Source organism: Elgaria multicarinata, chromosome 2 (genome assembly GCF_023053635.1).
Source record: "Elgaria multicarinata webbii isolate HBS135686 ecotype San Diego chromosome 2, rElgMul1.1.pri, whole genome shotgun sequence".
Taxonomy (NCBI): domain Eukaryota; kingdom Metazoa; phylum Chordata; class Lepidosauria; order Squamata; family Anguidae; genus Elgaria; species Elgaria multicarinata.
This window is the reverse complement of record NC_086172.1, coordinates 173,687,650-173,714,119: the sequence shown is the minus strand read 5'-3', so window position 1 is coordinate 173,714,119 and position 26,470 is coordinate 173,687,650. Positions and strand designations below refer to the sequence as shown.

Genomic DNA, 26,470 nt, shown 5'->3' with positions numbered 1-26,470 from the left:
CCTATAGAAGTGTGATAGCCCGAGCGTATTTACTTGAAAGCAAGCTCCGATTCCTGGATAAAGCTGTAATTTAGCCACACTGACAGTGCAGCCCTGGGCAGGTTTACATTGAGTTCAATGGAGTTTATGGCTTCCAGCTAAGTGGGCATAGGATTGCCGCTTTAAGTTGCAGCCCTGTGCATGCTTATCTGGGAATAAGCCCCATTGAACTCAGTGGGACTAACTTTAGAGTAACTATGCATAAGCTTGCACTGTTACTTATATATTAATGTGCACGCTCCTATACGAACCAAAGGACCGTTCTGCCCCGAAGACCAGTAAGATGGCAAATGCAAGCGACGAGATCGTCTTGATGCAACACAGCGAGTGAGGCAAGAGAAATCCACCCATTTCAGTACACGAGGGGGGATCTCTTCAGCCGTGCACGGTTGAATGGCGGTGACTCACATAACGCTTTACATGCTATGTTGCATTTGACTTCTATTTGCTGCTCCAAGTCTTTTGTGTAGATTCTCCGGATGGATTAAAGTTGCAATCCCAAAGACGCTTTCTTGGCTGTACGCTTCTGAGTAATCAGGTTTAGGATCAGGCTGCATTCTTGCGCGGCCCGATTACAGTCCTGTGCAGCCAATGGGACTTAGAACGGAATCCTCTGCATGTCTACTCAGAAGTAAGCCCCACCGGGTTCAAAGGGTCTTAGTCCCAGCCAGGTAAGTGTCTACAGGATTGTCAAGTTGACGACTAAGTAAACATACATCAGATGAACTTGGAAGGCGCCGGCTTTATGTCTATTTACTTGGGAGAAAGTCCGGCTGAATTCAGTGGAATTTACGTCCGAGTAGACGTGGCTGAGATCGGGGCTAACGAACGAGAGCTTCTCGAAAGTGACACCCAGAAGTGGCAGAAAACAACAGCCATGGCATACTCAGATATTGTTTTGCAAGTGTCCCTTTGTTGAGACGGTTCTTTCTTTTGGGACTACTTCTGGCGTTCTTTAGAAGACCCTTTAATTGATTTCGGAACACTCACAAACACAGTGGCTGGCCCTTTTTTCGGCTGGCCCATCACGTCGAAGCCAGGACTTCGTGAATCGGAATCAAAAGCCACCCGGCTTGGAATGCCAAACCATATTAGATCTGAAAACCTCTGTTAATTTCCTTAGAAGTAAATCCCATTAAATTGAGCGACACAGGACTTCCGAGCAAACCTTGCACTCTACAGATTGTGTAAAGCGCTTTTCAGGTGTGTGTTTTTTAACGGCTATATAACAGAAGCCACCAATTCCTCTTATTGTAGATATTTTATCCTTCGACTCGCAATTCAGTAGTCTGGATTTATCCAACAGATCCACGGGAATTTTGCGGATTTCTCGCCAACAGAGCCACGTCTCAGGCATTGCTCTCAGTGGAACCTCAGGGTCTTAGCGGATTCATGGATCTCAGCCCGAGAAAGTTATTTTACTCTAAGCTGATCTCCCATAAGTCTCTTCCACTCTAGCTCTTTTCACTGTTATTCAGGAAAACACAAATCTTCATAAATACACATTTTTGAAGATGAGTATCCCTCCCACCCACCTTTCCCTCCATTGTTGCTTCAAGGTGAAATAATAATCGATTGAAGGGCGGAAGTGTCACAAGCTGCTGCAATCCTAAACTGATTTACTTGGGAGTAAATTCCCACTGAAATCAGCAGGATTTATTTGGAGGAAATATGCTTAGGATGTGACTGAGAACCCAGCGAATGGATACCAAAGGTAATATCCAAAGTTAGTCCTAGTAGAAGAGACTCATTGAAATGAATGGGATTTGTTAGTCATGATGTAAGCCTCACTCATTTCAATGGGTCTACTCAATGTAGGACTAACATTGAATACTAACCCAAGCTGGAAGGGAAAGGTGTCATTTACCGACTGTGTCATGTGGGTTGCACTTGACAAACCAGTTAAATCGGAGCATTTGGATTTAAGATTTGCTACTGACCTTGCCTATGTGTTTAATCTTAATCCACCCAAATTCCAGTGTGGCTAACCCAATAACATGCTGTCGCTTTTTAAGGCTTCTGTGATTTAAACGCACTACACACTGGTCTGATCCTAAACAATATGGGAGGAAATCCCATGGAATGCAGGAGGATTTACTTCCAAGTAAATCTGTGCATCAGAGTGGCCTCCAGCCTTTGGTTTAATTTTACAATATTTTAAAACCCAAGCATTACCCACTTGTTCACCTTGTGAACCTCCCTCACCTATAGACTAGAGCAGGGGTTAACTTGGCTCAGGGCCGCGGAATAACATTTTACAGGGTTCCAGTACATTCTTATATGTGCATCTCCTCAAAAGTAATCCAATACACACCTATTCCCAGGTAGGTGTACATAGGATTACAGCCATAGTGGTTCACTAGGGCTTTGGGAGATGCTATTCTAATTCTGCAATCCTATGCACACTTATGTGGGAGTAAAATCCATTGAATGCAATGGGTTTACTTCTGAGTAAACATGCATAGGATTTCAGAGCAAATAACTTCCCGCCCCAGGCTAGGATGCAATGCACTCTTAAAGTTGTATCCAATGTTGAAAGAGACTCATTGAAATGAATGGGACTTAAATTTGACTATCATTGGATACAACCTTACATTGGGACTTAATTTAGTGGGATTTACTTCCAACTGAAGATGGGTAGGGTTGGCCTGTTAAGTAAGAGTACCTGCTTTGCGTGAAAAAGGTCCCAGGTTCAGATCCGTCATCTCCAGGCAGAGCTGGGAAAGAGTAGCGTTTGAAGTTAGTGGCTGAGTTTGGACAACACCAACTGGGGGAGGGGTGAACAGAATGGGAAACAACCATTGATTAGTGTGTCGGTGGAACTCAGCCAGTGTGTTTAGGATAGTCCTGAACTAGATGGATCTAGTCTGATCTGGTGTAAGACAGTTTTCTATGTTCCTGTGAGTAAGCCTGTTGAACTTAGTTGGCTATACTTCCTAGTAAACGTGCATAGGAGTGGTCTATGATTACAATGGGAGAGGTGAACATATGCTTAACTTTTTCCCATTGGGGCTAACAGAACTTTAGAAAGTGCTTACCTTGTGCTGAACTGGATCCTGTGATTTTAAACACACACAAAACCTCCATCAGCCTGATCTTAGTTTGGGGATAAACCCTATTGAACCCAGTAGGGCTTATTTCCAAGTAAACTTATGCACAGGACCGTTGCAGTCCTAATCGCAGCAAAGAGACATGAATATAGGATCTACAGTACTGGTTTATAACGGTATTGACAACTGTTTCAAAGTGTTATATCCTGCTTGTTGTAGAATATCCTGAATGAATGAATGACTTTACTAAATTAACTTAGCCTCACAGTAATATCTGCACAACCATTGTCTTTGCCCTTTATCACTACACTTAATTTTTGTGAACTGCCCAGAGAGCTTCAGCTACTGGGTGGTATAGAAATGCAACAAATAAATAAAATAAATTTAGGACAAAATCCTATGCATGTTTGGGCAGAAAAAACTACAACTCCCAGCATCCCTCCAGCCAGTCATGCTGGCAATTGTAGGACTTTTTTCTGTCTAAACATGCATTGGATCATACCCTTAATAATTGCACTCGTGCACTCTGAGGCTATGCATGTTTACTCAGAAGTAAGTCCCAGTTACATCAATGGAGTTTCCTTACTCCAAAATACATGTGCATAGAATTGAGCCTGAGCTTACGAATGTTGACTTGGAAATAAATTCCAGTGGTGTGAATGGAGTTTCCTCCCAAGAAAGTGCATAGGTTGTAACTGTGCAAGGCAATCCTGTGCACATAATTGGGCCTAAACCCTTTGAAATCAAGACTTCAGGGCACAAGGGGAGTTTCACATGCCTGTGCTGTTTTGTCCCTACAACAACTCTGTAATTCTGGCCCAGTAATCAACAACTAATGCTGTCATCCATATGGACATACATTTGGATGCTATTGAAATCACTGGGGTTTACATGTAAGTAAATCTGCATAAAATCAGGCTGTGGCTATGAGAGAGCATACTGAAATAATGGCTAAACAGCCTTACCCAACCTGGTGCACTCCAGATGTTTTGGACTATAACTCCAAATATTCCTTACCATTGGCCATTCTGTCTGGGGCTCATGGGAGCTGAAGTCCAAAACATCTGGCAGGGCCCAGGTTGGAGAAGGCTGCTTTATAATATGAAGGGTCTATTGTGTGAGAAGTCTAATACCAATAGTGAAATCTTATACATGTCTACTGAGAAGTAATTACCATTGAGTTCAATGGGGATTACTTCCAGGTATAGGCTGCTGTCCTCTCCCAAAGAGGCTTAAAATGGAGTAAACCCTGCTGAATGTAGTGGGATTTATTTCTAAGTAAATATGCATACATTTGTCCTGTACGGCTGCAATCCTTTACATAGAGTGACCATATGAAAAGGAGGACAGGGCTCCTGTATCTTTAACTGTTACATAGAAAAGGGAATTTCATCAGTTGTTATTTGTATATATGGAGAACCTGGTGAAATTCCCTCTTCATCACCACAGTTAAAGCTGCAGGAGCTATACTAGAGTGACCAGATTTAAAAGAGGGCAGGGCACCTGCAGCTTTAACTGTTGTGACAAAGAGGAAATTTCACCAGGTTCTCCATATGTACAAATGATACCTGCTGAAATTCCTTTTTCAATACAACTGTTAAAGATACAGGAGGCCTGTCCTCCTTTGCATATGGTCACCCTACTTTACACACTTACCTGAGATTAAGTCCCATTGAAGACAGTGGGGCTTGCCTCTGAGTAAAAACATGGCATAGCATGGCATGGCTGGCTACATCTTTATTAAGTTCTGTGAGGTCTCTCCCCGCCATGCTGCCTTCTTTGTCTAATTTTATTTATTTATTTATTACATTTTTATACCGCCCAATAGCTGAAGTTCTCTGGGCAGTTCACAATGCCAAATTGTAAACTCCTCGGGGCAAGGGCTGATAGAGGTGTACAAAATTATGCATGGTATGCAGAATGTGGATAGGGAGACATTTCTCTCCCCTGTCTCAAAATACTAGAACGCGGGGTCATCCCTTGAAAGTGATTGGTGGGAGATCCAGTACAAATAAAAGGAAGTAGTTCTTCACACAGCACATAGTTAAATTATGGAACTCACTACCACAAGATGTAGTGATGGACACCAATCTGGATGGCTTTGAAAGGGGGTTGGATAAATTCCTGGAGGCAAATGGCTACTAGCCCTGATAGTTGTGTGCTATCTCTAGTATTCGAGGCAATAAGCCCGTGTGCACCAGTTGCTGGGGAACATGGGCGGAAGGGTGCTGTTGCACCATGTCCTGCTTGTTTATCCCTTGTCGATGGCTATTTGGCCACTGTGCGAACAGAGTGCTGGACTAGATGGGTCTGATCCAGCATGGCACTTATGTTCTTATATTACTCCTGAATAAACCAGCATAACATTGCGCTTCTCATTCAGCTTTAAGCACTTTATGGTAGGGTGACCATATGAAAAGGAGGACAGGGTCCTGTATCTTTAACTGTAATGTAGAAAAGGGAATTTCAGCAGGTGTCAATTGAAGAGGGTGGAATGCTCTCTTCATCAACACAGTTAAAGCTGCAGAAGCCCTGCCGTCTTTTGTATCTGGCCACTTTACTATAGCTAATGTAGCTTTAACTGTTGTGATGAAGAGGGAATTTCACCCACTTCAATTGACACCTGCTGCAATTCCCCTTTCTACATTACTGTTAAAGATACAGGAGCCCTGTCCTCCTTTTCATAGGGGGGCAATCTACACCAAGCAGGATATAACACTTTTAAACCAGTATATGTAATGTGTTCTGGGCCTGAACAGTTGTCATAACCCTTATAAACCATTATAAGCAGTAATGTAGATCCTGCCATAGTCGCCCTACTTTATGGTACTCTCTGCAACTTGGGCAAGTCATCCATTCCCCCTTTCCTTTCCAAGTTCCCTTAGTCTCCCCTTCCCCCACCTCGCCCCGACCCACCCCCATCTCCTTTCTCAGTATACACGTGAAGAAGTTAACGATTTCGCAGCAAACGACAGGAGATTCACACCTACTTTCTTTTCTCCCCCCCCCCCTTCCTAAGCGGAACGATTATTTCGCAGCCTGAGACCCAGACGGTCGCTGTTTGCGGAGGGACGCTGCACTCAGGAGGTGAGCAGAGCTTCGTTGCAGCCGGGACTGCCTAAGCGGGGAGCTGGCGGCGGCTCTGACAGGAAGCCGTTCGCCATGGACGACCAGGGCTGTCCCCGGTGCAAGACCACCAAGTACAGGAACCCCTCCCTCAAGCTGATGGTCAACGTCTGCGGGCACACGCTGTAAGTGCTGCTGGCTTGGGCGGGCGCAGCAGAGAAGTGGTGAACTCATTTAGAGCGGGGTGGCTGGGTGGGGTGGGCAACCCAGGGTGCTCCAGATGTGTTTGGACTGCATCACCCATCGCCCTAGCCAGAGGGTGATGGGAGTTGCAATCCAACAGTATCCTGAGGGTCACAAGTCACCCCCATCCTTGATTTTTTTGTGAACCGCCCAGAGAGCTTCGGCTATTGGGCGGTATAAAAATGTAATAAATAAATAAATAAATAAATAAATAAATTTACAGTGCAATCCTATGCATGCCTCCTCAGAAGTAAGTGCTGTTGAGTTCAATGGGATTTACTCCTGGAGAAGTGTGCATAGGTTTGCATCTTATGCACGTTGATGCACATCTAATCTTATGCACATTTAGACAGAAAAAGGACCTACAGGCTGGCTGGGGAATGCTGGGAGTTTTAGGACGTTTTGGCTGAGTTTGGACGACAGGCTAATCAAAGGTTGTTTCCTATTCTCTTCCTACTACCCGCCCCGCCCCTCCAATTGATTAGTGTGTCATCTGAACTCAGTCTTTTTATTTTATTTATTTATTACATTTTTATACCGCCCAATAGCTGTCTGCATGGAAGCCACACTCTTGATCTGAGGATGTCTCTCCCCCCCCCCACCCCGTTACAGGGAAATGGAGGTGCATTGCAGGGATGAAATGGAAATGCATTCTGCAGGTGCACAGAGGTCTGCTTTCTGGAGACTAGCCATGTTAGTCTGTTACAACAAAAACAACAAAGTCTTGTGGAGCCTTAAAAGCTAACAAATTTGTTTTGACAAAAGCTTTTCTGAATACTGTCCACTTAAGGAGATGCAGTTGTTAATGTTTCTCATTTTCTAGGAAACCTGAAGGCTAAGCCTCAGCTTGGTTTTAAGCATTGCAAATAATATTCCTCTTCTGTGTAAATGTCTTCCATAGGGTTAGTCATATCAGTTTGTTGCAGCAGAAATACCCAAGAGGGTTGTCTCACCTTAAATGCTGACAGATTTATTATTGTGACAGGTTGTACTTTTTTGCATTTCATGGCCAGTTGGCTCTGCTGGTTACAATTTGTTATTTATTTTCATATTTATAAGTACACACACACCTACCTGTCAACTTCATCCATCTGATGAAGTGGACTCTAATTCCACAAAAGCTTGGTTATAAAAAATCCATTTGTTTTTAAGGTGCGTTGTTCCTTTATTGCAAAATTCAGAATGCTTCATTTTCCCACTGTGGGTGTGGTGGACTAGCAAAATAGTGATGGAGATGACCCCATGGTTAACTTCTAAAGGGAAAGCTTTGCTGCCCTGGGATGTCCGATAGTCACACATGACTCCTGGTTGTGGAGTGGGAAAATGGCTGTGTGTGATTGGCGGGATGGTGTGTTTGCACATGGACAGAAACTTAACTATTTTGCTTCACATGTTCCTTCAAGACTGAGACCAAGCTTGAAAAGCTCTTGAGCAGATTACATCTTAGAGAGGGATGCTGTTGGTGGGGGCCACCTAGGAATGGTGGTTTTTTTTTGGCAATAAAATGGAGCTTGTCAATGCTTTTGTGCTTGTCTGGTTGGGCTCCTTGTGCATCAGTACATTCCTAGTGTCTTTTGACAGCATAATTCCATACATGTTTGCTTAAAAGTAAGATCCCTTGAGTTAAATATCTGGGATTGCAACCTAAGGCTGCAATCCTATGCATGTTGAGATAGAAAAAAGGCCTACAATTCCCAGCATGCTTGGCTGGCAAATGCTTGGCTGGCATGTCTAAATCTTCTAAATAGATTTAAAAATGGTTATAGGCATTAAAGTAAGGTGTAGCCTGACCTGATATTTCAGCAGTTCCTATTACATTAATTGCGGCATCCATCAGTTTACATAGCACTTTATAGAATCATAGAATAGCAGAGTTGGAAGGGGCCTACAAGGCCATCAAGTCCAACCCCCTGCTCAATGCAGGAATCATATGGTTTGCAGGAATCATATTCCTCAATGCAGGAATGATATGGTTTGTTGTAAAGTGTAATAAAAGTATGCTTCACTATTCTTCAGAAAGGAACCAAAGTAGCTTACACGTTTCCTACCCCAAAGATCTTGCAATCTAACTTTTGAGTCTGAGCCAGGACCCCTTGTTTCAGATCTTGCATTCACTCTAAACTTGTTGAATATATTTGGCCTAGCCATTGTGTTCTTGGGCTAGCCATTGTTTTCTGCGATATAGGGTATAATAATACTGGCTTCACATAGACAGCTGGTAGAAGTCTGCATAGTTAAAGCAATGATGTTCCCTGTAGTAACCTATGGCTGCGAGAGCTGGACCATAAGGAAAGCTGATAGAAGGAAGATAGATGCTTTTGAACTGTGGTGTTGGAAGAAAATGCTGAGAGTGCCTTGGACTGCAAGAAGATCAAACTAGTCCATACTCCAGGAAATCAAGCCAGACTGCTCACTTGAGGGAATGGTATTAAAGGCAAAACTGAAGTACTTTGGCCACATAATGAGAAGACAGGATACCCTGGAGAAGAGGCTGATGCTAGGGAAAGCGAAAGGCAAAAGGAAGAGGGGCCGACCAAGGGCAAAATGGATGGATGATATTCTGGAGGTGACAGACTTGACCTTGGGGGAGCTAGGGGTGGCAACAGCCGACAGAAAGCTCTGGCGTGGGCTGGTCCATGAAGTCACGAAGAGTCGGAAGCGACTGAACGAATAAACACACACACACACACACACACACACACACACACACACACACACACACAGTCATGGTAGCTTCAGCCCAAATGGCAACTGCATTAATAATGATTTGGGAAACAATATTCCGCAGAATTCCTTGAAAAAGGAATAGACAAAATATTGTGAAAGTGTCTCACTCGATGTGTGTGTGCAGTGAGAATATTTTGAGGATTGTGTTTCCTCACTGGGATTCTGTTTTGCTCGAGAAGTCCTGAGGTTCATGCCAATTACACTTTAGCTGTTATGGGCCCAATTCGATTATTCGTGGACTGCAGTCACACATAATGCTAAGTTATGGTTTATGTTAACCATCTTTAGCCCTGATCAAACAAACCATTTATTGTTTTTACTGTTTCTGGTTTGTTTCCCTTCCACACATTTTGCCAGTCTTCAGGGTGGTTTTGTTTCAAGCTGCTCTTACCGGGTGCCTCTGTTTCAGGGTGGACAGCGGCACAAACAAGCTAATGATACGCCATGCTTCTAGGTTCAGACATCACAACAAGCCATTGTTTAAACAAGCCAGACTTTGCAAGTGAAGTGGTTTCTAGCTTGTTAACAATGGTTTATTTGTGGGGATGAGTTCAGATACAACAGCAAGCCGGATTTTAACAAACAGCATCATGGCTTAGTGTTATGTGTGAACAAGGCCACAGTTCCTCTTTCAGAGCTGCCCAGATTAATAGAATGGCTGTTCTTTCCCTTCAGTTTGGATCTTTATTTATCATATTAATATTACTAATTTTAAATTTAATTCAACCTCCCAATCAATCCAATATCGAACCAAAACAATTTATAATACCCTATTTCTTCGATTCTAAGACACACTTTCTTCCCCATATAAACATCTCTAAAAATGGGGTGCATCTTAGAATCGCGGGTGTGTCTTAGGGTTTTTTTTTTCTGTTGATGGTACTGAAATTAGTGTGCGTCTTACAATCGATGGCGTCTTACAATTGAAGAAATACGGTAGATTAAATCAAAGCCAATATGACTTGTCTCACTTGCATTGTTGTTTTGAATTGCCCTATGCTAGTAATGTGTGTGTGGGGGAATGCACTATAGTTTCAAACAATTGTGTTAGATGTAAGTTACCCTTCTCAAAGATGCTTATTTAAGAACATTGATTTGTTTATTAACGGTTTGTATCTCCACTTAACGCCTTCCAAGTCTCAAAATAAATTGCATTCTGTTCTGTGTGGGATTGCTTTTGAGGATTACTCATAGAATCCTAGAATAGCAGAGTTGGAAGGGGCCTACAAGGCCATCGAGTCCAACCCCCTGCTCAATGCAGGAATCCACCCTAAAGCATCCTTGACAGATGGTTGTCCAGCTGCCTCTTGAATGCCTCTAGTGTGGGAGAGCCCACAACCTCCCTAGGTAACTGATTCCATTGTCGTACTGCTCTAACAGACAGGAAGTTTTCCCTGATGTCCAGCTGGAATCTGGCTTCCTTTAACTTGAGCCCGTTATTCCGTGTCCTGCACTCTGGGAGGATGGAGAAGAGATCCTGGCCCTCCTCTGTGTGACAACCTTTTAAGTATTTGAAGAGTGCTATCATGTCTCCCCTCAATCTTCTCTTCTCCAGGCTAAAGATGCCCAGTTCTTTCAGTCTCTCTTCATAGGGCTTTGTTTCCAGACCCCTGATCATCCTGGTTGCCCTCCTTGGAACACGCTCCAGCTTGTCTGTGTCCTTCTTGAGTTGTTGAGCCCAGAACTGGACGCAATACTCTAGATGAGGCCTAACCAGGGCCGAATAGAGAGGAACCAGTACCTCCCGTGATTTGGAAGCTATACTTCTATTAATGCAGCCCAAAATAGCATTTGCCTTTCTTGCAGCCATATCTCACTGTTGGCTCATATTCAACTCAGAGCTGTCATGCTCAGAGCTGTCATACTGTGCAGAATGCAATGCCTCTTTATAGGAAAAAGCAAGGCAACTAGCAGTACATTTCATCTCATTTGTAGCCGTTTTTAAACCATATCGGTGTTATGTGGTTCTCCCTTAGCACTGGTAGTTTGTTAGCACCCTTGGCGATGCAAATCTTTCTTAAACATATAACTGCTTCAAAAAATAGTAAACCAAACACACTTTCTGCACTTAAAACAAAAAATGGAACCCCCGCCTGATGTGCTAGATTTCTACTTACAGGAAATGTAAATGGGTCTTCCTTTTGATAGGATTAGACTGAAAGCCAATGCATACTTACTTGAGAGTAAGTATGTACGGATGTTGAAAGGTTCCTAGAACAGCCTTCCCCAACTGGGAGCCCTTCAGATGTCTTGGACTGCAACTCCCACAGTTCTTAGCTGGCATAGCTGGAGGGCATCAGCTTGGTGAAGGCTGGCCTTGGATCTCTCTTTAAATTTAGGGCAAATTCTAGCCGAAGTTGTGGTTCCAGTGGGAGAATTTAAGTGAGCTTAAATTTCACCAATTTCAATTAATAGGGCTTGAATATGCTCTAACCCATAAAAAGAGACGTCCTGTATGGGCATAACAACGTTTGATTGCTTTGGTAGTTCCTAATGCCATCTCTTAAGTGTGTGCCTGGCTTTATGTGAGATTTCAAGTTTATCTGTTACACTTCCTCAAGTTTCACAGTTTTGAAATTAATCTTAGCTGGGAATGTTTGGGTTTATCGTTCGGCTTTCAGGCATTTTAAAAAAAGAAAGGAAATACCTGCAGGAGGAAAAAATGCGTCCCATGAATGTTATGTTGAGCCGCACTGTGGAAAAGAGGTTTATAGTAAGTTGTAAAGTGTGCCATATGATCTCCAAAAGTCAGGGACCAGAGCCTCGCATGAGAGATACAGGGTTTTGTTTTGGAAAGAGCCCCATCAGTTAATAACTAGACCTGTTCTTTAGTTTCTTTGCCATTTACCCTGTTTCCTACCCCATAGAATAGGAGAAAGGCTTGCCTGTGCTGTAGAGATTCCGAGAGGAATTCCATCAGGTTTGTGATTTAAAACAGCCTTGTAAAAATTCCTAGCCTGCAGATATTTTGAGTACCTCCTTAGGAGGCTAGTAGCCTGTTTCCATGCTGGCCACAGAGGAGGGGAAACGAGCACAGAGACGCAGACCTCTAGCCTCATAGCAGATTTGTAAAAAGAAAAGGGAAGACTGAAAGAAAGAAAAGGAAAATGTACCTTCTCCCCAGCGGTCTGGCAGAGGTAAAGTAATTCTGTCCCTCCTTTTCTGGCTCTCTTCATTTCTGTGTTGGTTATGGACAGTGATATGGGATTTCCAGAAAATTTTGAATTGGAAAATTTCCGTAGGAACGTTTTTGTTGCATTGAAATTTTTTCTGATGTCCTAGCTAATTTACAGTGTTTATTTTACTTGTATTTGGTAAACAATAAAACTAAAAAAAAAAAAAAAGTAGCTTGTGTTAATTTTATCCCATTATGCCACAAGTGTTTGACCTGAAATATTTGAAAGGGGAAATTAAAGCACACTTAATGTGATTTACATGTTCTTTTATGTCGACATTTTTATTAGAATACTTCTAAAGACGTAAAAGACAGTCGCGTGTGCTTCTCTTACACGGTTTACGTTTTTTTAAAAAAGCGAAGATACTGAAAACGGTTGACAGGCTAATAAATTCAAGCAGCCCAAAGAGCTGTGCGTGATATGCTACAACTTTGAAACCGTCAAGCTTGCTTAATATTGTATTTGCAATTGGCATCCATTCATTGTTACTGAAGAACTTATGAAATGGATTTTAATTTCCACGTAAAAATAAAACACTGGAAAATTTTCTCTCCCACGTCTTTAGTTTTGGAAGAAGGGGGCTTTCCTTCCTCCGTGAAGTGAAACCGATTGGGATAGCGTAGGATGGGCTAAACAAATAGGCCTTCCTCTGCCAGCCCTCACTTGCCCTCACTAGTTGCCTATGCTTTTAGGTAGTGTGCATGGTTCACCTAATTGCTCCCGGCGCATGGAGACAGCAGAGTGACATGCCTGTTGAGGGGGATGGCTTGTAGGTTGTCAGCATGATCAACAGGAAGGAGAGGCTGTAGTTCAGTTGTAGAGGCTGTGTGTTGCAGGCAGAAGGTCTTGGGTTCAAACTTGGTGTCTTCAGCTGAAAGTATCAGGCAGCAGATGATGAGGGAGATCTCTGCCTAAGCCTCTGTAGAAGTTCTGCCAGACAGAGTAGACTAGATGGACAAATAGTTTGACCTAGTATAAAGCAGCTTCTGATGTCTGTATGAATTCCATAAGCCCAGAGCAATCGGGAATTTGTCTCCAAACAGTGACTCTTGCAGAAACCCATGAGGTATGCAGTCTTTTGAAGGTTGGTTATTCTTATGCTTTTCTACTTAAAAATAATTGATCGCAAGTGTGTGCCTGCAATATATATATATATAATAAAATTCAGGAAGAAAAATATATATGTCTCAGCTGTCGGAGGTTTGGGGAACACCGCTGTTTTGTATTCCTTGAAGGTCAAATGCGTTGCCAGCAAAAGCGAATGCAGCACTATTGTACTCAGCAAGGCTATATCAGCTGCAAATGTGATCCTGAAAGAGAGAGACTTGCAATCTTTAAGATGTACGGTTTTAAAAATAGACGATCTGATCGCTTTGACATCTTCCTTGGTGCTGTCTGGCTACAATCCAAGAAAAGGACGTTGTACTACAAAGATTACCTTAAATGCAGAAGGGATAGAGGAGTTTGGGACTGAAAAATGGGGCAAAGCCAACAATGGTGCTGCTTTATGATGACTTAATCTGGAGCACTTTTACTGTCAGCTAGTCAAGACCCACTTTTACTGTTCCTGTTGACTTACATTCAAATTCTCGGCAGTAGGCGGTTTGGGGTTGAGATCTAAATTGGAGCTTTAATTTCAAGCAGCAATCTCAGAAACATTTAAAGGCGTGCTTAATTTTACTCCCTTGATTGTTCCTCTTGAGGTCTGCATAATTGAGTGTGCAGGAGTGAGCAGTGTTTGAATTCCACTTCCCTCTCAAAACATGGTAGCAATTTTCTTTCCTTCGTTGGTGTGTTTGATAAGGGAATGGCTTCTGCATCCGCAAAAGCAGGAACCACCTAATTATCCTTTGCTGTCACTCTTGGGAAGAGCTGTATGTGAACGCTGGAGTTGAATAAACATCGGTGATTACTTAAAGTAGATTTGTTTAGTTTAGGGTTTTTTTTATTTTATTTTTATGCCCAGTCCACAAAAGAGGTTGATGATTTCCTCGCCTGGTACAGACAGTGGGGCTTGGAAGGTTGATGTGTAAAAGCTTATTGCTTCTCTGGAAAGAATGATGGAGAATTCAGGTGGCCTCTGACTTTTGGGAAGAAAGGTGTACATATATATGAATGATAAGTGTATTGTAATCTGTTTGTTGCATCTGAGCTGATCTGGTTATAATGATGGCCATTGAAAGTCATAGCCTGAGGATATGGACAAGACACTTGCATCTATGTGACCCACCACATGCTCGCTTGCCCTTCATGGCTTCTTCAAGCTAACCATTGGGTCTGACCAGATGGACCAAGGGAGTGGTGAACACATCACTGTGTGATCATGGTATGGAGAAGGTGGCTAGGGAGACATTTTTCTCCCTCTCTCAAAATACTAGAACCTGGCGTCATCCCATGAAACTGATTGGTGGGAGATCCGGAACAAATGAAAGGAAGGACTTCTTCACACAGCACATAGTTAAATTATGGAACTCACTACCGCAAGATGTAGTGATGGCCTCCAATCTGGATGGCTTTAAAAGGTTGGATAAATTCCTGGAGGCAAAGGCTATCAATGGCTACTAGCCCTGATGGTTGGGTGCTATCTCCAGTACTCAAGGCAATAAGCCTGTGTGCACCAGTTGCTGGGGAACATGGGTGGGAAGGTGCTGTTGCACCATGTCCTGCTTTGTGGATCCCTGGCCGATGGCTGTTTGGCCACTGTGTGAACAGAGTGCTGGACTGGATGGACCCTTGGTCTGATCCAGCATGCACTTCTTATGTTCTTACCTTCTGCCTTGAAGGAAGTGGTGGTGCGACCATTTCTGAAAAATCCTCCCTGGACCCAGAGATTCGTGCCAACTATTGTCTAGGCACAAATACCCATTTTTGGGGGTAAGAGTGGTGGCATCCTAGCTGCAGGAATGAAACTGATTATCTGGATCCATACCAATCTGGATTCAGGCCTGATTGTGGTTGCCTGAGGGATGACCTTCTTTGGGAGAGGGAGAGGGGGACTGCAATTCTTCTCAGTCTCTCATTGGCTTTTGATACCACTGACCACAGTATCCTCCTAGATCAACTCCTTGAGGTCGGGACACTGTTATACAGTAGTTTGGTTCTTACTCATGGGGTTTGTTTTAGATAATTACACTGGGTGACTGTGCTTCAGCCTCCTGGCAGTTGAGCTGTGGGATGCCACAGGGCACAATTTTGCCCCAATGTTATTTAATATCTATATGAAGCTGTTTGGAAGTGGTCATTTGGAGATTTAGGGCTCTATTTCTCTGTGACACGAGTCAGGAGAGGCTGTGCGCATTGTGAACCAGTGCCTGGATGCAGTTATGGGTTGGATGAGAGCTAATAAACTGAAGCTGCATTGTGATAAGATAGGGACTTTATGGGTAGGTGGTTCCCAAGTCTGGGAATTAGGGTGTCCGCAAATTCTGGTTAGGGTTGCATCCCCTGTAAAGGAGCAGGTATGTAGTTTGCGGGTGCTCCTGGACTCATCCCTGTCACTTGAAGCCCATAGAATCATAGAATAGTAGAGTTGGAAGGGGCTTATAAGGCCATTGAGTCCAAGCCCCTGCTCAATGCAAGAACCCACCTTAAAGCATACCTGACAGATGGTTGTCCAGCTACCTCCCTAGGTAATTGGTTCCATTGTCGTACTGCTCTAACAGTCAGGAAGTTTTTCCTGATGTCCAGCCAGAATCTGGCTTCCTGTCACTTGAGCCCATTATTCCGTGTCCTGCACTCTGGGATGATTGAGAAGAGATCCTGGCCCTCCTCTGTGTGACAGCCTTTCAAGTATTTGAAGAGTGCTATCATGTCTCTCCTCAATCTTCTCTTCTCCAGGCTAAACATGCCCAGTTTTTTCAGTCTCTCCTCATAGGGCTTGGAGCTCCAGTGTAATGTGTGAAGCAGCCCTCAGTTTGTAGCACCAAAAGACAGAAGGTGTGTTGGTCCGTTGGAAGATACTGTATTTATCACTAATAGCCAAACGTTTGGGCAACAGTAAGTCAGTCTGTCTTGATGGTTGCTCCAACTTCATAATGCCTTCCTGAAAATCTATATTATGGCTACATTTGGAATTCTGTGTTTAGTTGAAGTTGCCCCATCCCAGAAAGACTACTGTAGATCTGGAGAAGGTGCAGAAAAGGGCAATGCAATTGAACTGGAGGTTGCCGCACCTTCCCTAGAAGGAAAGGTTGCAACGTTTGGAGCTTTTCAGTTCAGAAAAAAATGACTAAGAAGGGACACAATAGGTGATTATGAGATGGATATATTTTTTCTCTACTCTCATAATACCAGAATGCTAAGTTACTCAGTGGAATTGACTGGCAGTACTTTCAAGACAGACAAAAGAAAGTATTTCTTCATGCAAGGTGTGGGCTCCCTGGTACTATGCTTTTCTCTTTGTCTCAACGATTTTACTGGAGGGTTTAAAGCAACAATTTTCAGACACTGAGTTATAAAATAATTGTGCATACTGATTAATTAATGGTAATAGCCTCCTGTAAACTACCTGCCCAACTCCAATGAAGCGAACCTGAAAAACAAACACAGACCTGCTCTATGGATCAGTTCTTATCAAAGATACGTTATCATAATTTTCAATGCCTTCAAAATAACTAAATAAAACAAATATACATTAAAAGAATTTTAAAAATCCTAATATTGCATATATATTTTATATACATATTACTTTGATTGAGAGTCGTCATCTCTGCCAAAATAATAATTAAAAATTGACTTCGAATTACAAAATATACTTCTAATTTTATCCCTTTTTATAAACCAACTTTTCTCGAATTGTCAGATCTGCAGTGCCAGTGGTACTTATGAGCATATTGAGCAGGGGGTTGGACTCCATGGCCTTATAGGCCCCTTCCAACTCTACTATTCTATGATTCTATGTGTGTTCCCCCCTCTCTTCCCTCTCCCTCTGTTGCGCTGGTGTAGCTGTTTTGGAAGAACTTGGCATGCGCCTTTATAAATGTCGCTCTGAGCCCATTGCAAGTCTATTATGGAGGTGATTAATGACTAAAACATTCAGGAGGGTCTTTTCTCGTGCTATCTTGCTGTAAAATAGCCCTGTTTTTCTTTATTATGAAGGATGAGTAATACCTGGTGAAATTTGGCAGGATTGAACCTTTTTTGATGAAATGTTTGAATTATTATGTCATCGGGACATGAAAGTGTTAGCGAGTAGAAAGGATTTTTAAAAATTATTCTTATTGGAGCTTCACTGGTTTCCTCAAGCCGTCCATGCCCATTACTTTAATTGAGTGCCCTGTAGGAATGGTGATAAATAAAACTTTAATAAAAAAAGCTGTAAACTCCCCTGAGCCTATGAGAGAGGGTGGGAGGTATAAATATAATAATTCTTTTATTTCTTTTTGTGTGTGTGGCTTTTTATACGTACTGTGTTTGTGACTGTTTAATGCTGTGCAAATAATATTGTTCTTGGCTGTAGTTAAGATGTGAAGAGATAGCAATCAAACATAAAGAATGCTTTAGGCTTTAATCCTTCAAGTGCTTTCATTCATGTTGTAGCTTCTTGCTTAACAAGGTAAGAACCAGCATTGGAAATTCATTGATGATGACATTTTGATCTTTGTTTTGACTAAAGCAGCAGTGGGGTGCGGAAAGTCGTTTTCCACATGTTTTGGACTTCAACTCCCAGAAGCCCCTGCCAGCATGCCAGTGGTCAGGAATGCTAGGGGTTGAAGTCTAAAACATCTGGAGATCTACCTTCTGCCCCTCCCTGGACTTGAGCACATTGGCTTTCTGTAGTGCCAAGAAATACTCCTAGGTGCTCAGGAAAAAACTCCCTGAGGTGGGAGTGGAGGAACCAGCAAGATCAACACTGAATCCAGGTGAGCAGCAAGTTGTATGCTCTGCATCATTTGTTTATTTTCAGTCAATAAAGGTAATAATAAAGTAAGGTCTGCAAAGATGTGCACACCTAACCTGGGATTGATTCTCATTGAATTTAATGGGGCTTTCTTCTTAGTAGACAGGTATATAGAATTGCACTCTTAGAATACTTTATTAATTATTAACATTTACAGTATATCACTGTATCTGTGAAAAAAACCATCAAGGCAGTGTACGACAACGTCAAACAATAAAAACAAGAACATTGAAAACAGTAAAAACATCAAAACGACCGATTTTAAAAGGCTAAATTGGAAAAAAAAATATCCATCTTTACACCCTTTCTAAAGGCCCATGGGGGACCCATTGTAGTTCTTGTGGGAGCACATTCTATAGATTGGGGGCAACACAGGTGAAAGCACTTTTATTTATTTTATTTATTTAAGGATTTTTATGCCGCCATTCAGTCAAAAAAGGCTCTCACGGCGGCTTACAAAAGTATTTCTTGACAGTCCCTGCCCACAGGCTTACAATCTAAAAGACATGACACAAAAGGAAAGCGGATTGGGAGGGAGGAGGAGGAGGAGGGAGGAAAGGAAAGCAAATTCCGGCACTACAATCTTAATTGGAAAGTTCAGCAGTTACAGGTGACAGCAGGAGGGAGGGTGCTCTCAGCTGGAGCTGGACCCAGGCACGGTGGAGAGGTGCCTGGCTGCTGCTTCCTCCCTCACTGGTGGCCTCTGCACTTTCAGTTTTGCTTGACAAATGGACCTCTGTGGTAGCTGTGTCCTTCAAAGGGCATCTCCTGTAGATCTGAATAGCTGGGCAGGTTCAGAGAGCCAGTGTGGTGTAGTGGTTAGAGTGTTGGCCTGGGGGTTGGGAGATATGGGTTCTAGTCCCCAATTGGCCATGGAAGCCCACTGGGTGACTATAGGCCAGTCACAACTCTCACCCCAACCTACCTGATAGGGTTGTTGCTATGAAAATGAAATAGAGAGGAGGAGGAGGATTATGCATGCTGCCTTGGGTTCCTTACGGAGGAAAAAAGGCGGGTTATAAATGTAATGAATTAAATGAATGAAGTAGTGAGACAGGTTGTCTAAAGAAAGTTTTCATCAGTGAGATTTGAAGGGCATATTTTCTTGTGTTTTGAGGTTGTTGTTGTTGTTCTGGCTTGTTACTTTGAAAAGGAATGAAGAAACTTTTAAGATGGCTTTGGGGCAAAATATGGTAGCTTTTGTTTATGAAATCTAAATTATCTCTCACTTCCCTTCAGATCTCAGAAAGGCTTTTACCTTGAGGCTTTGATAATATGCCTTTTATTTAAATGTAGTTAATATTAATAAACTAATAATCATTAATTTGTCAGTACCTCTATCCTAATTTATGGAGTGGGAAATTGCCTTTTCAGTGTCTTAGAATCAAAAAGCAGAGCTTAAATAAATGAACAATTATGGGAAATTAAAACAAACTGGTTCCAGTTGTCCCAAATTATGCATTTCACTTCGATCCCTGTAGTAAACCACAAATGGCATATCCTTTAATCCAATTTGAATACCTACTGACAGAAACCAATCCCAACACAAAAGGTTAGGTCTCTTGAATATACAAAGTGCTCATAGAAGTATCACCGGGAGACACCATTAATGGGTATGGGAAAATGATCTAAACGTCACTATTGAAGATGGTCAGTAGAATTCATTGTGGTCTCAATCCCTGTATAAATCGATTTCATCTAAATGGAGAGGAAATGCATTTAAAATAGTGTGTAGGTGGCATCTTACACCAGTTGAGTAGCCCCTGATGCTGGAAAAGCTGTGATCAGAAAGGCACCTTTAGACACATGTGATGGGATTGTCAGGTCATAGAAGGATTCTGGGTTGAGGTATTTCATTTAGCAATGAATGTTATAGGTCAGGATATATGTAAAACACCAGAACTTTCCCTTTTTATGGGAGACAACAAACGTCTTCTGACATTTTTCTGGACAGTGACAAGAATGAAAATCTCAGCAGTCTGTAAGTAAAGGTGGGGAAAAGAGACTTGGCATGTAAGCCTTACAAGAAAAGTTAACCAAAGAACTAAGGGACATATGCCTTTGACAATGACTTTTGGATCTCGTTCGTCAAGCAGCCAAAAGGGGTTTTGAAATCCCCTCAATCACATGTACTGTACTTATTTGGAAAGTTAGGTACTTCATAGCTAAATCTAGATCTGTGGACCCACGGGAAGGGACTTAGCTCTATCAACTAAAATGTCTGTATTGCTGTACGCTAGCCATTGTTGAAATGTTATTTCCTGCTTGATGATGGTTATTTTTTTATGTTGAATTGTTTGTTAGTGAACATAATGCTACTACTAATAATAGTAGGAAAACTGAATGTTACATTTGCCACTGGTTTCAGACCCAGTGTTGAGTTCAGAACAAAGCCTTGTCAATGGCAGTTAGAACCCAGATCTTTTATACTAAATTTGGGCATACTGTCAAGCCCACACTTGGATTCACAACTCTTGAAAATCTGTGAATCTCTGAAAGGGTGTAAGGTGGAGAAGGACATGTGGAATTGCCTTTTAATTCAGCTTCTGCTAACCTGGTGCCCTCCAGATGTGTGGGGCTGCAACTCCTATAATTCCCAGCCAGCATGCCCATTGGCTGTGCTGGCTGGGAACTATGGGAGTTGCAGCACAACACATTTGGAGAGCATTAGGATGTGGAAGGCTGCCTTACATTGGCTCATTTCAGACAACAATGTTTTTCAACAGTGGTTTTAGAACTCCACAATGGAGTTGTTACACCACTGTCGAGAAATGTGTTGTCTGATAGGAAAACTCCACCCCACAGTGGAGTTGTTTTGGGAAAACACTCCATGCTGAATATCCAAGCTGTGCAGAGGAGAATTCCTGCACAACCGTTGTGTTGTGTGGTGGGCTCCGTGGAGTTTTCCATTGCGTTGCGTTGACTTTTCCCACTGGCTACAGAGTTCCCTGGCAAGAGCGGCGAAAGGAGCGAGTGCCACTCTAGGAGAGCCACCGGGATTGTTTTTTTGTAGCAGAAACAATTTGTGAGGGGCGTACCTCCTAAAAACTCAACCATTGAGAGGAGTTTTCACACTGCGTTGACTAATGTGTTGTCTGAACTGAGCCATTGACTGACCCAGACTATCGGTTCCTCAAATGCTTGATTCATGGTGACTCTTCAGCATCTCGAGCCGAGATCTTTCCCACCCAAGATCCTTTTGATTGGATGCTAAAGGCCTAATTAGGTATTCTGACAGTGTATGTGTTGAACCATATGTTCTGGCCCCTCCTCCCGACTTTCCTGTGTTGAGCGGGGAAGCTTGAAGAGGCCACTCTAAGAGCATTTGACTGAATGCGTAACAGTGTTCAGTCCAATGTGTTTCCTGAACCCCTTCAGATCTCAGGCTGAAGGACTAAACCTGCGGCCTTCTGCTTGCAAAGCAAACGTTCTGCCGCTGATTGGTGGGCAATTCCTGTCTAGTTTAGCTGACGTATCTGTAAGGAGTAGTATTTACACCGAGCAGTAGCGCCCAGTTTCTGTCCTGCAAAATTCATTTGGTTCCACATGTTGTTGTTTTTGCAAAGTCCAAAGATATTTGGTGGAGGAGAAAAATGTGAGAAAATGCTGAACCAGTAGAATAAAGGAATCAACCCTGAACGTTACTTTGCTTCACTTAAAAAAGGAAAGAAAAAAGCAGCCAAATATGGAAGTAGTTATTACTGAAAATTTAATGATGCTTCCATCGATATGGTGCAGTGCCTCTGCATTTCGCAGTGATTTATTTATATTTAATGAGCCTGCAATTTCTACTTTTGGGTAAAAGGAACCACTGCATATGGCCATAACTAATGTGTTTACAAAAAGCCCGTCCCATTGTCTGTAATTTAAAATCCTTAGAACAAATCAGGGGCTAAACTAAATTTGTTCACTGTTGCTGATGCATGTAACTTTCTTGGTCATTGAACAGTCCCCCCCTTCCCCGCTGCTTCATGTTCTCACTTCATATGACAGCTTGTTTTAAAACACACTCATCCAACACTGGCTTTAGCATTTACTTATTATTTATTTTTATTTATTTAAAATATTTATATCCCAACCTATATCACTAAGATCTCAGGGTGGCGTACAGATAAAAACATACAGTATAAAACAATAAATATACACAATTAAAAGCAAATTAAACCATGATCCAAGTTAAAACAATGTATAATTTAAAAGCAATAGATGCAGTTAAAACAGTTAAAACAATGTGCCAGTGAGTTTAACCATCAAAGGCTTTGTTAAAAAGCCATGTTTTTACTTGGCGTCGAAATGCAATCAATGTTGGCGCCAATCGGGCCTCCAAGGGGAGGGCATTCCACAGTCGGGGTGCCACCACAGAGAAAGCCCTCTCCCTTGTCCCATCATAACGTATATGTTGCATTGGTGAGATGCGGAGAAGGGCTCCTCTAACCGATCTAAGGTCTTGGGCAGGCATATATAAGGAGAGGCGCTCTCTCAAGTATCGAGGTCCCAAGCCGTTGAGGGCTTTAAATGTCATTGCCAGCACCTTGAATTCCGACCGGAAGCATATAGGCGTATTACTTGTGATAAGTCCAAATACACAGAGTTTCATCAGACCAGTGTTGGCATAAAAACATAAGAAGAGCGTTGCTGAACCAAAAGTATAGCATCTAGAACAGCATTCTGTTCGCACAGTGGCCGACTAGCTGCAGAAAAGGGCAATTAAAACGATCAACCGGCTGGAGCAATTCCCTTTGAGGGAAGGTTTCAACTGCTGGGATTATTTAGTTTGGAAAAAAGGAGGCTAAGGGGAGCCATGATAGAGGTGTATAAAATTATGCATGTTGTGAAGAAAGTGGACAGAGACATCCCCCCCCCCCCAAAAAAAACCCCTCATAATACTAGAACCCAAAGGGGTCAATCCCATGAAGCTGATTAGTGGGAGATTCAGGACAGGTAAAAGGAAGGGCTCCTTCATATGCTGCATAGTTAAACTGTGGAATTTGCTACCACAAGATGTTGTGATGGCCACCAGTTTGGATGGCTTTGAAAGAGGGTTAGACAAATTCCTGGAGGAGAAGGCCATCAAAGGCTACTAATCTTGATGGTTATATGCTACCTCCAGTGTCAGAGGCAGCATGCCTATGTACACCAGTTGCTGGGGAATATGGGTGGGAGAATGCTATTGCACTCATGCCCTTGCTTGTGGGCTTCCCATGGGCAGCTGGTTGGCCACTGTGTGAACAGAATGCTGGACTAGATGGACCCTCGGTCTGATCCAGCATGGCTCTTCTTATGTTCTTAGGTGCTCAGTTTGCCCTAGGACTCACACCTGAGTTTCATAAACTGCTTTTATAACCCCACAGTAGTTTGAAGTTGCCCTTTGACTCCTTGTTTGTGTCAGCCAGTCTCCTCAGGGCCTTGCTTGTCATAGTTTTCAAGCGGGATACTGAAGAAACTTGGACCAGCAGCATTCCAACTGTTGGAAGAGCCCCCTTGTAATGTTACCATGAAATCCTGTGGGAAGAACAATGTCTCCAGATCCACTTTCTCCACACTATCCATAATTTGTACACCTCTGTCATGTTTCACTTTATATGCACCTTCTTTCTGAGCTAAACAGTCTCAGACGTTGGAGCCTTTTCTCATAGAGGATTTGCTCGTACTGCCCTTATACAAATGGATGGTGCAACCACACTTAGAATACTGTGTACAGTTCTCTGTTCATCCCACCTAAAAAAAGAATATTATAGAGCTGGAAATAGTGCAGAAAAGGGCAACTAAAATGATTAAGGGGCTGGAGCATCTCCCCTACGAGGGAAGGTTACATCAACTGGGATTGTTTAGCCTGGAAAAAAAGGAGACTAAGGGGAGACATGATAGAGGTGTACAAAATCATACATGGTATGGAGAATGTGGACAGGGAGACATTTTCCTCCCTCTTTCAAAATACTAGAACCCGGGGTCATCCTGTGAAACTGATTGCTGGGAGATCCAGGACAAATAAAAGGAAGGACTTCTTCACACAGCACATAGTTAAGTGATGGAACTCACTACCACAAGATGTAGTGATGGCCACCAATCTGGGTGGCTTCAAAAGGGGGTTAGATCAATTCCTGGAGGCGAAGGCTATCAATGGCTACTAGCCCTGATGGTTGTGTGCACACAGACTTATTGCCTCCAGTATTCGAGGCAATAAGTCTGTGTGCACCAGTTGCTGGGGAACATGGGTGGGAGGGTACTGTTGCACCATGTCCTGCTTGTTCATCCCAGGCCGGTGGCTGGTTGGCCACTGTGTGAACAGAGTGCTGGACTAGATGGACCCTTGGTCTGATCCAGCATCAGGGCAGTTCTTATGTGCTTATGTTCTAGACCAGTGGTTCCCAAAGTGGGCAGTACCGCCCCCTTAGGGGCAGTGGGATTGCATAGGGGGGTGTCAAGAAGCAAGGGGGCCTCTTAACGCCTCTCCAGAAGTTCTTAAAACCCACGGACATTTTTATGGGAGAAGGTAGTTTGGTCCCAAGCCATATAGGGGAAGAATCCACACATGTATTAATACTGTTTAAGAAGAGTCTTTTTAACGGTGAATTGAAATGTTTCAAAAGCACCAAAACGCTAATGAAGAGACATACCCTGCTTGGTGTGCCCCGCCATGCCGGCTGCAAAACAGAGGCGTTTGCTCTCTTTTCCCTCCCTCCCTCAGCAAGCAGGCGGCAGGTGCTTTGGATTTTGAATAAATATTCAATTAATTGTTACTGTTTTGAATTTTATTGTTATTATCTTCCTTAGTGGGTGGTTGAAAACCGCTATTCTGAATAATGATTTTTATAGTGTAGGGTAGGGGGCACTGGGCATGAGTTTGTGGAACCAAGGGGGCGGTGACCTGAAAAAGTTTGGGAACCACTGTTCTAGACCCTTGATCATATGTGATAAATCTTGAGATTAAACTGAAGAGAAGGAGAGCAAGTAAACAAGTGATGCGATGATATTCAAAGAGGCTATGTTCACCCACAATATTGGTCGTGTTCTCACCCCCACCTCCTGCCCCATTTTCTTCCTTTTAGAAATGGAGCCCTGCAAATGTATGTGCGCATAATTGGGGGGTAATGCTGCATGATATTTGTAGCAGGAAAAATGTGCCTGACTTCGAGCTTCTGTTATTTATATCTTTATCCCACCCTTCCACAAAGACACTCAGGGTGAGCTTCATTGTTGAATGGGCATTTGAACTTGGGACTCTCCAGCGGAAGCTGAGCACCAGAGCTGGCCCTAGCATGAGGCTCAGGAAGGTGTTGCCTCAGGCAGTGCATTTGGAGTGGTGGCAAAACGGAGCACACATGACCAACTCCGTTCCTGCCACCAACTTGCTTTGAAACTGAGCTGAGCTCCCAGTCTACCAAGACCAGATAACCTGCTCTGACAGCAGGGACAGGGTGTGTGAGTGACTGCGGCAGCAGCAGGGGCAGGCACATGAGGGCAAAAGCTCAGCCCCCTCACCCTATAGTTTGGTGGTAGGGTACCTGCTTTGCATGTAGAAGGCTGCAGGTTTTGTCCCTAGCATCTCCAGGTAGGGCTGGAAAAGCTCCTTCCTGAAACCTCGGAGAGCCAGCAAAGAGTCCTGTTGCACTTTAAAGACTAATAAATGTATTGTGGCATAAGCTTTAGTCCACAAAAGCTCATGCCACAATAAATTCATTAGTCTTTAAGGTGCCGCAAGACTCTTTGCTGGCTCTCCAAGGTTTCAGGAAGGAGGGTTTCCAGCCGTTTTCAAGACTGTTTGAAAAAAGTAGCTGGCTTTATTTACTAGCAGAGCCTCCAAATGCTCTGTTAGTATTAATCATGGGTGCCTGTTTTCCTTTTAAACTCCCCCTACCCCAATGCAATCCTTTTGGCTCCGTGGACTGCATTATTTAGTTCATAACCCTCTTACTGTTTCTCATAATTGTAACTGGCATGTATCCATTCACGATTTGATTTGTATTTTGGAGAGGGATTCAAAGAAGAGAGGCCCATATAAGGCGATGCCATTGAAGGCAGAAACATAAAACTTAACAACCAGGAACATTCTCTACTAATGTAGCCTGTGCTGATATCTCAAGTGTGATCTAGAAAAAAGGGAGGTTCGTTCTTTTCTTAGCAAAAATTGTACATGTGTTTCTACTTGCCTAGTTCCTCCCCCCTCCCCTTTTTGGTGTAGGTATATAAAAAAAAAAGATGAATGAGGCATTAAGGAGAAAAGCAAGCTTGCAAGTCATATTTTATTATAAATGCATTTTTTTAAAAGA

At 42.9% G+C, this 26,470-nt stretch overlaps 1 protein-coding gene across 1 annotated transcript in view; it reads left to right on the top strand.

Annotated features, from left to right (window-relative positions):
- The first annotated feature begins 6,200 nt into the window (after positions 1-6,200).
- Positions 6,201-26,470, top strand: part of MNAT1 (MNAT1 component of CDK activating kinase) — a 168,686-nt gene continuing 148,416 nt past the window's right edge. The window contains exon 1 of the mRNA XM_063118222.1: positions 6,201-6,340. Coding sequence (XP_062974292.1) covers positions 6,252-6,340 — 89 coding nt within the window. The 5' untranslated portion in view covers positions 6,201-6,251. The remainder of the gene's footprint in view (positions 6,341-26,470) is intronic.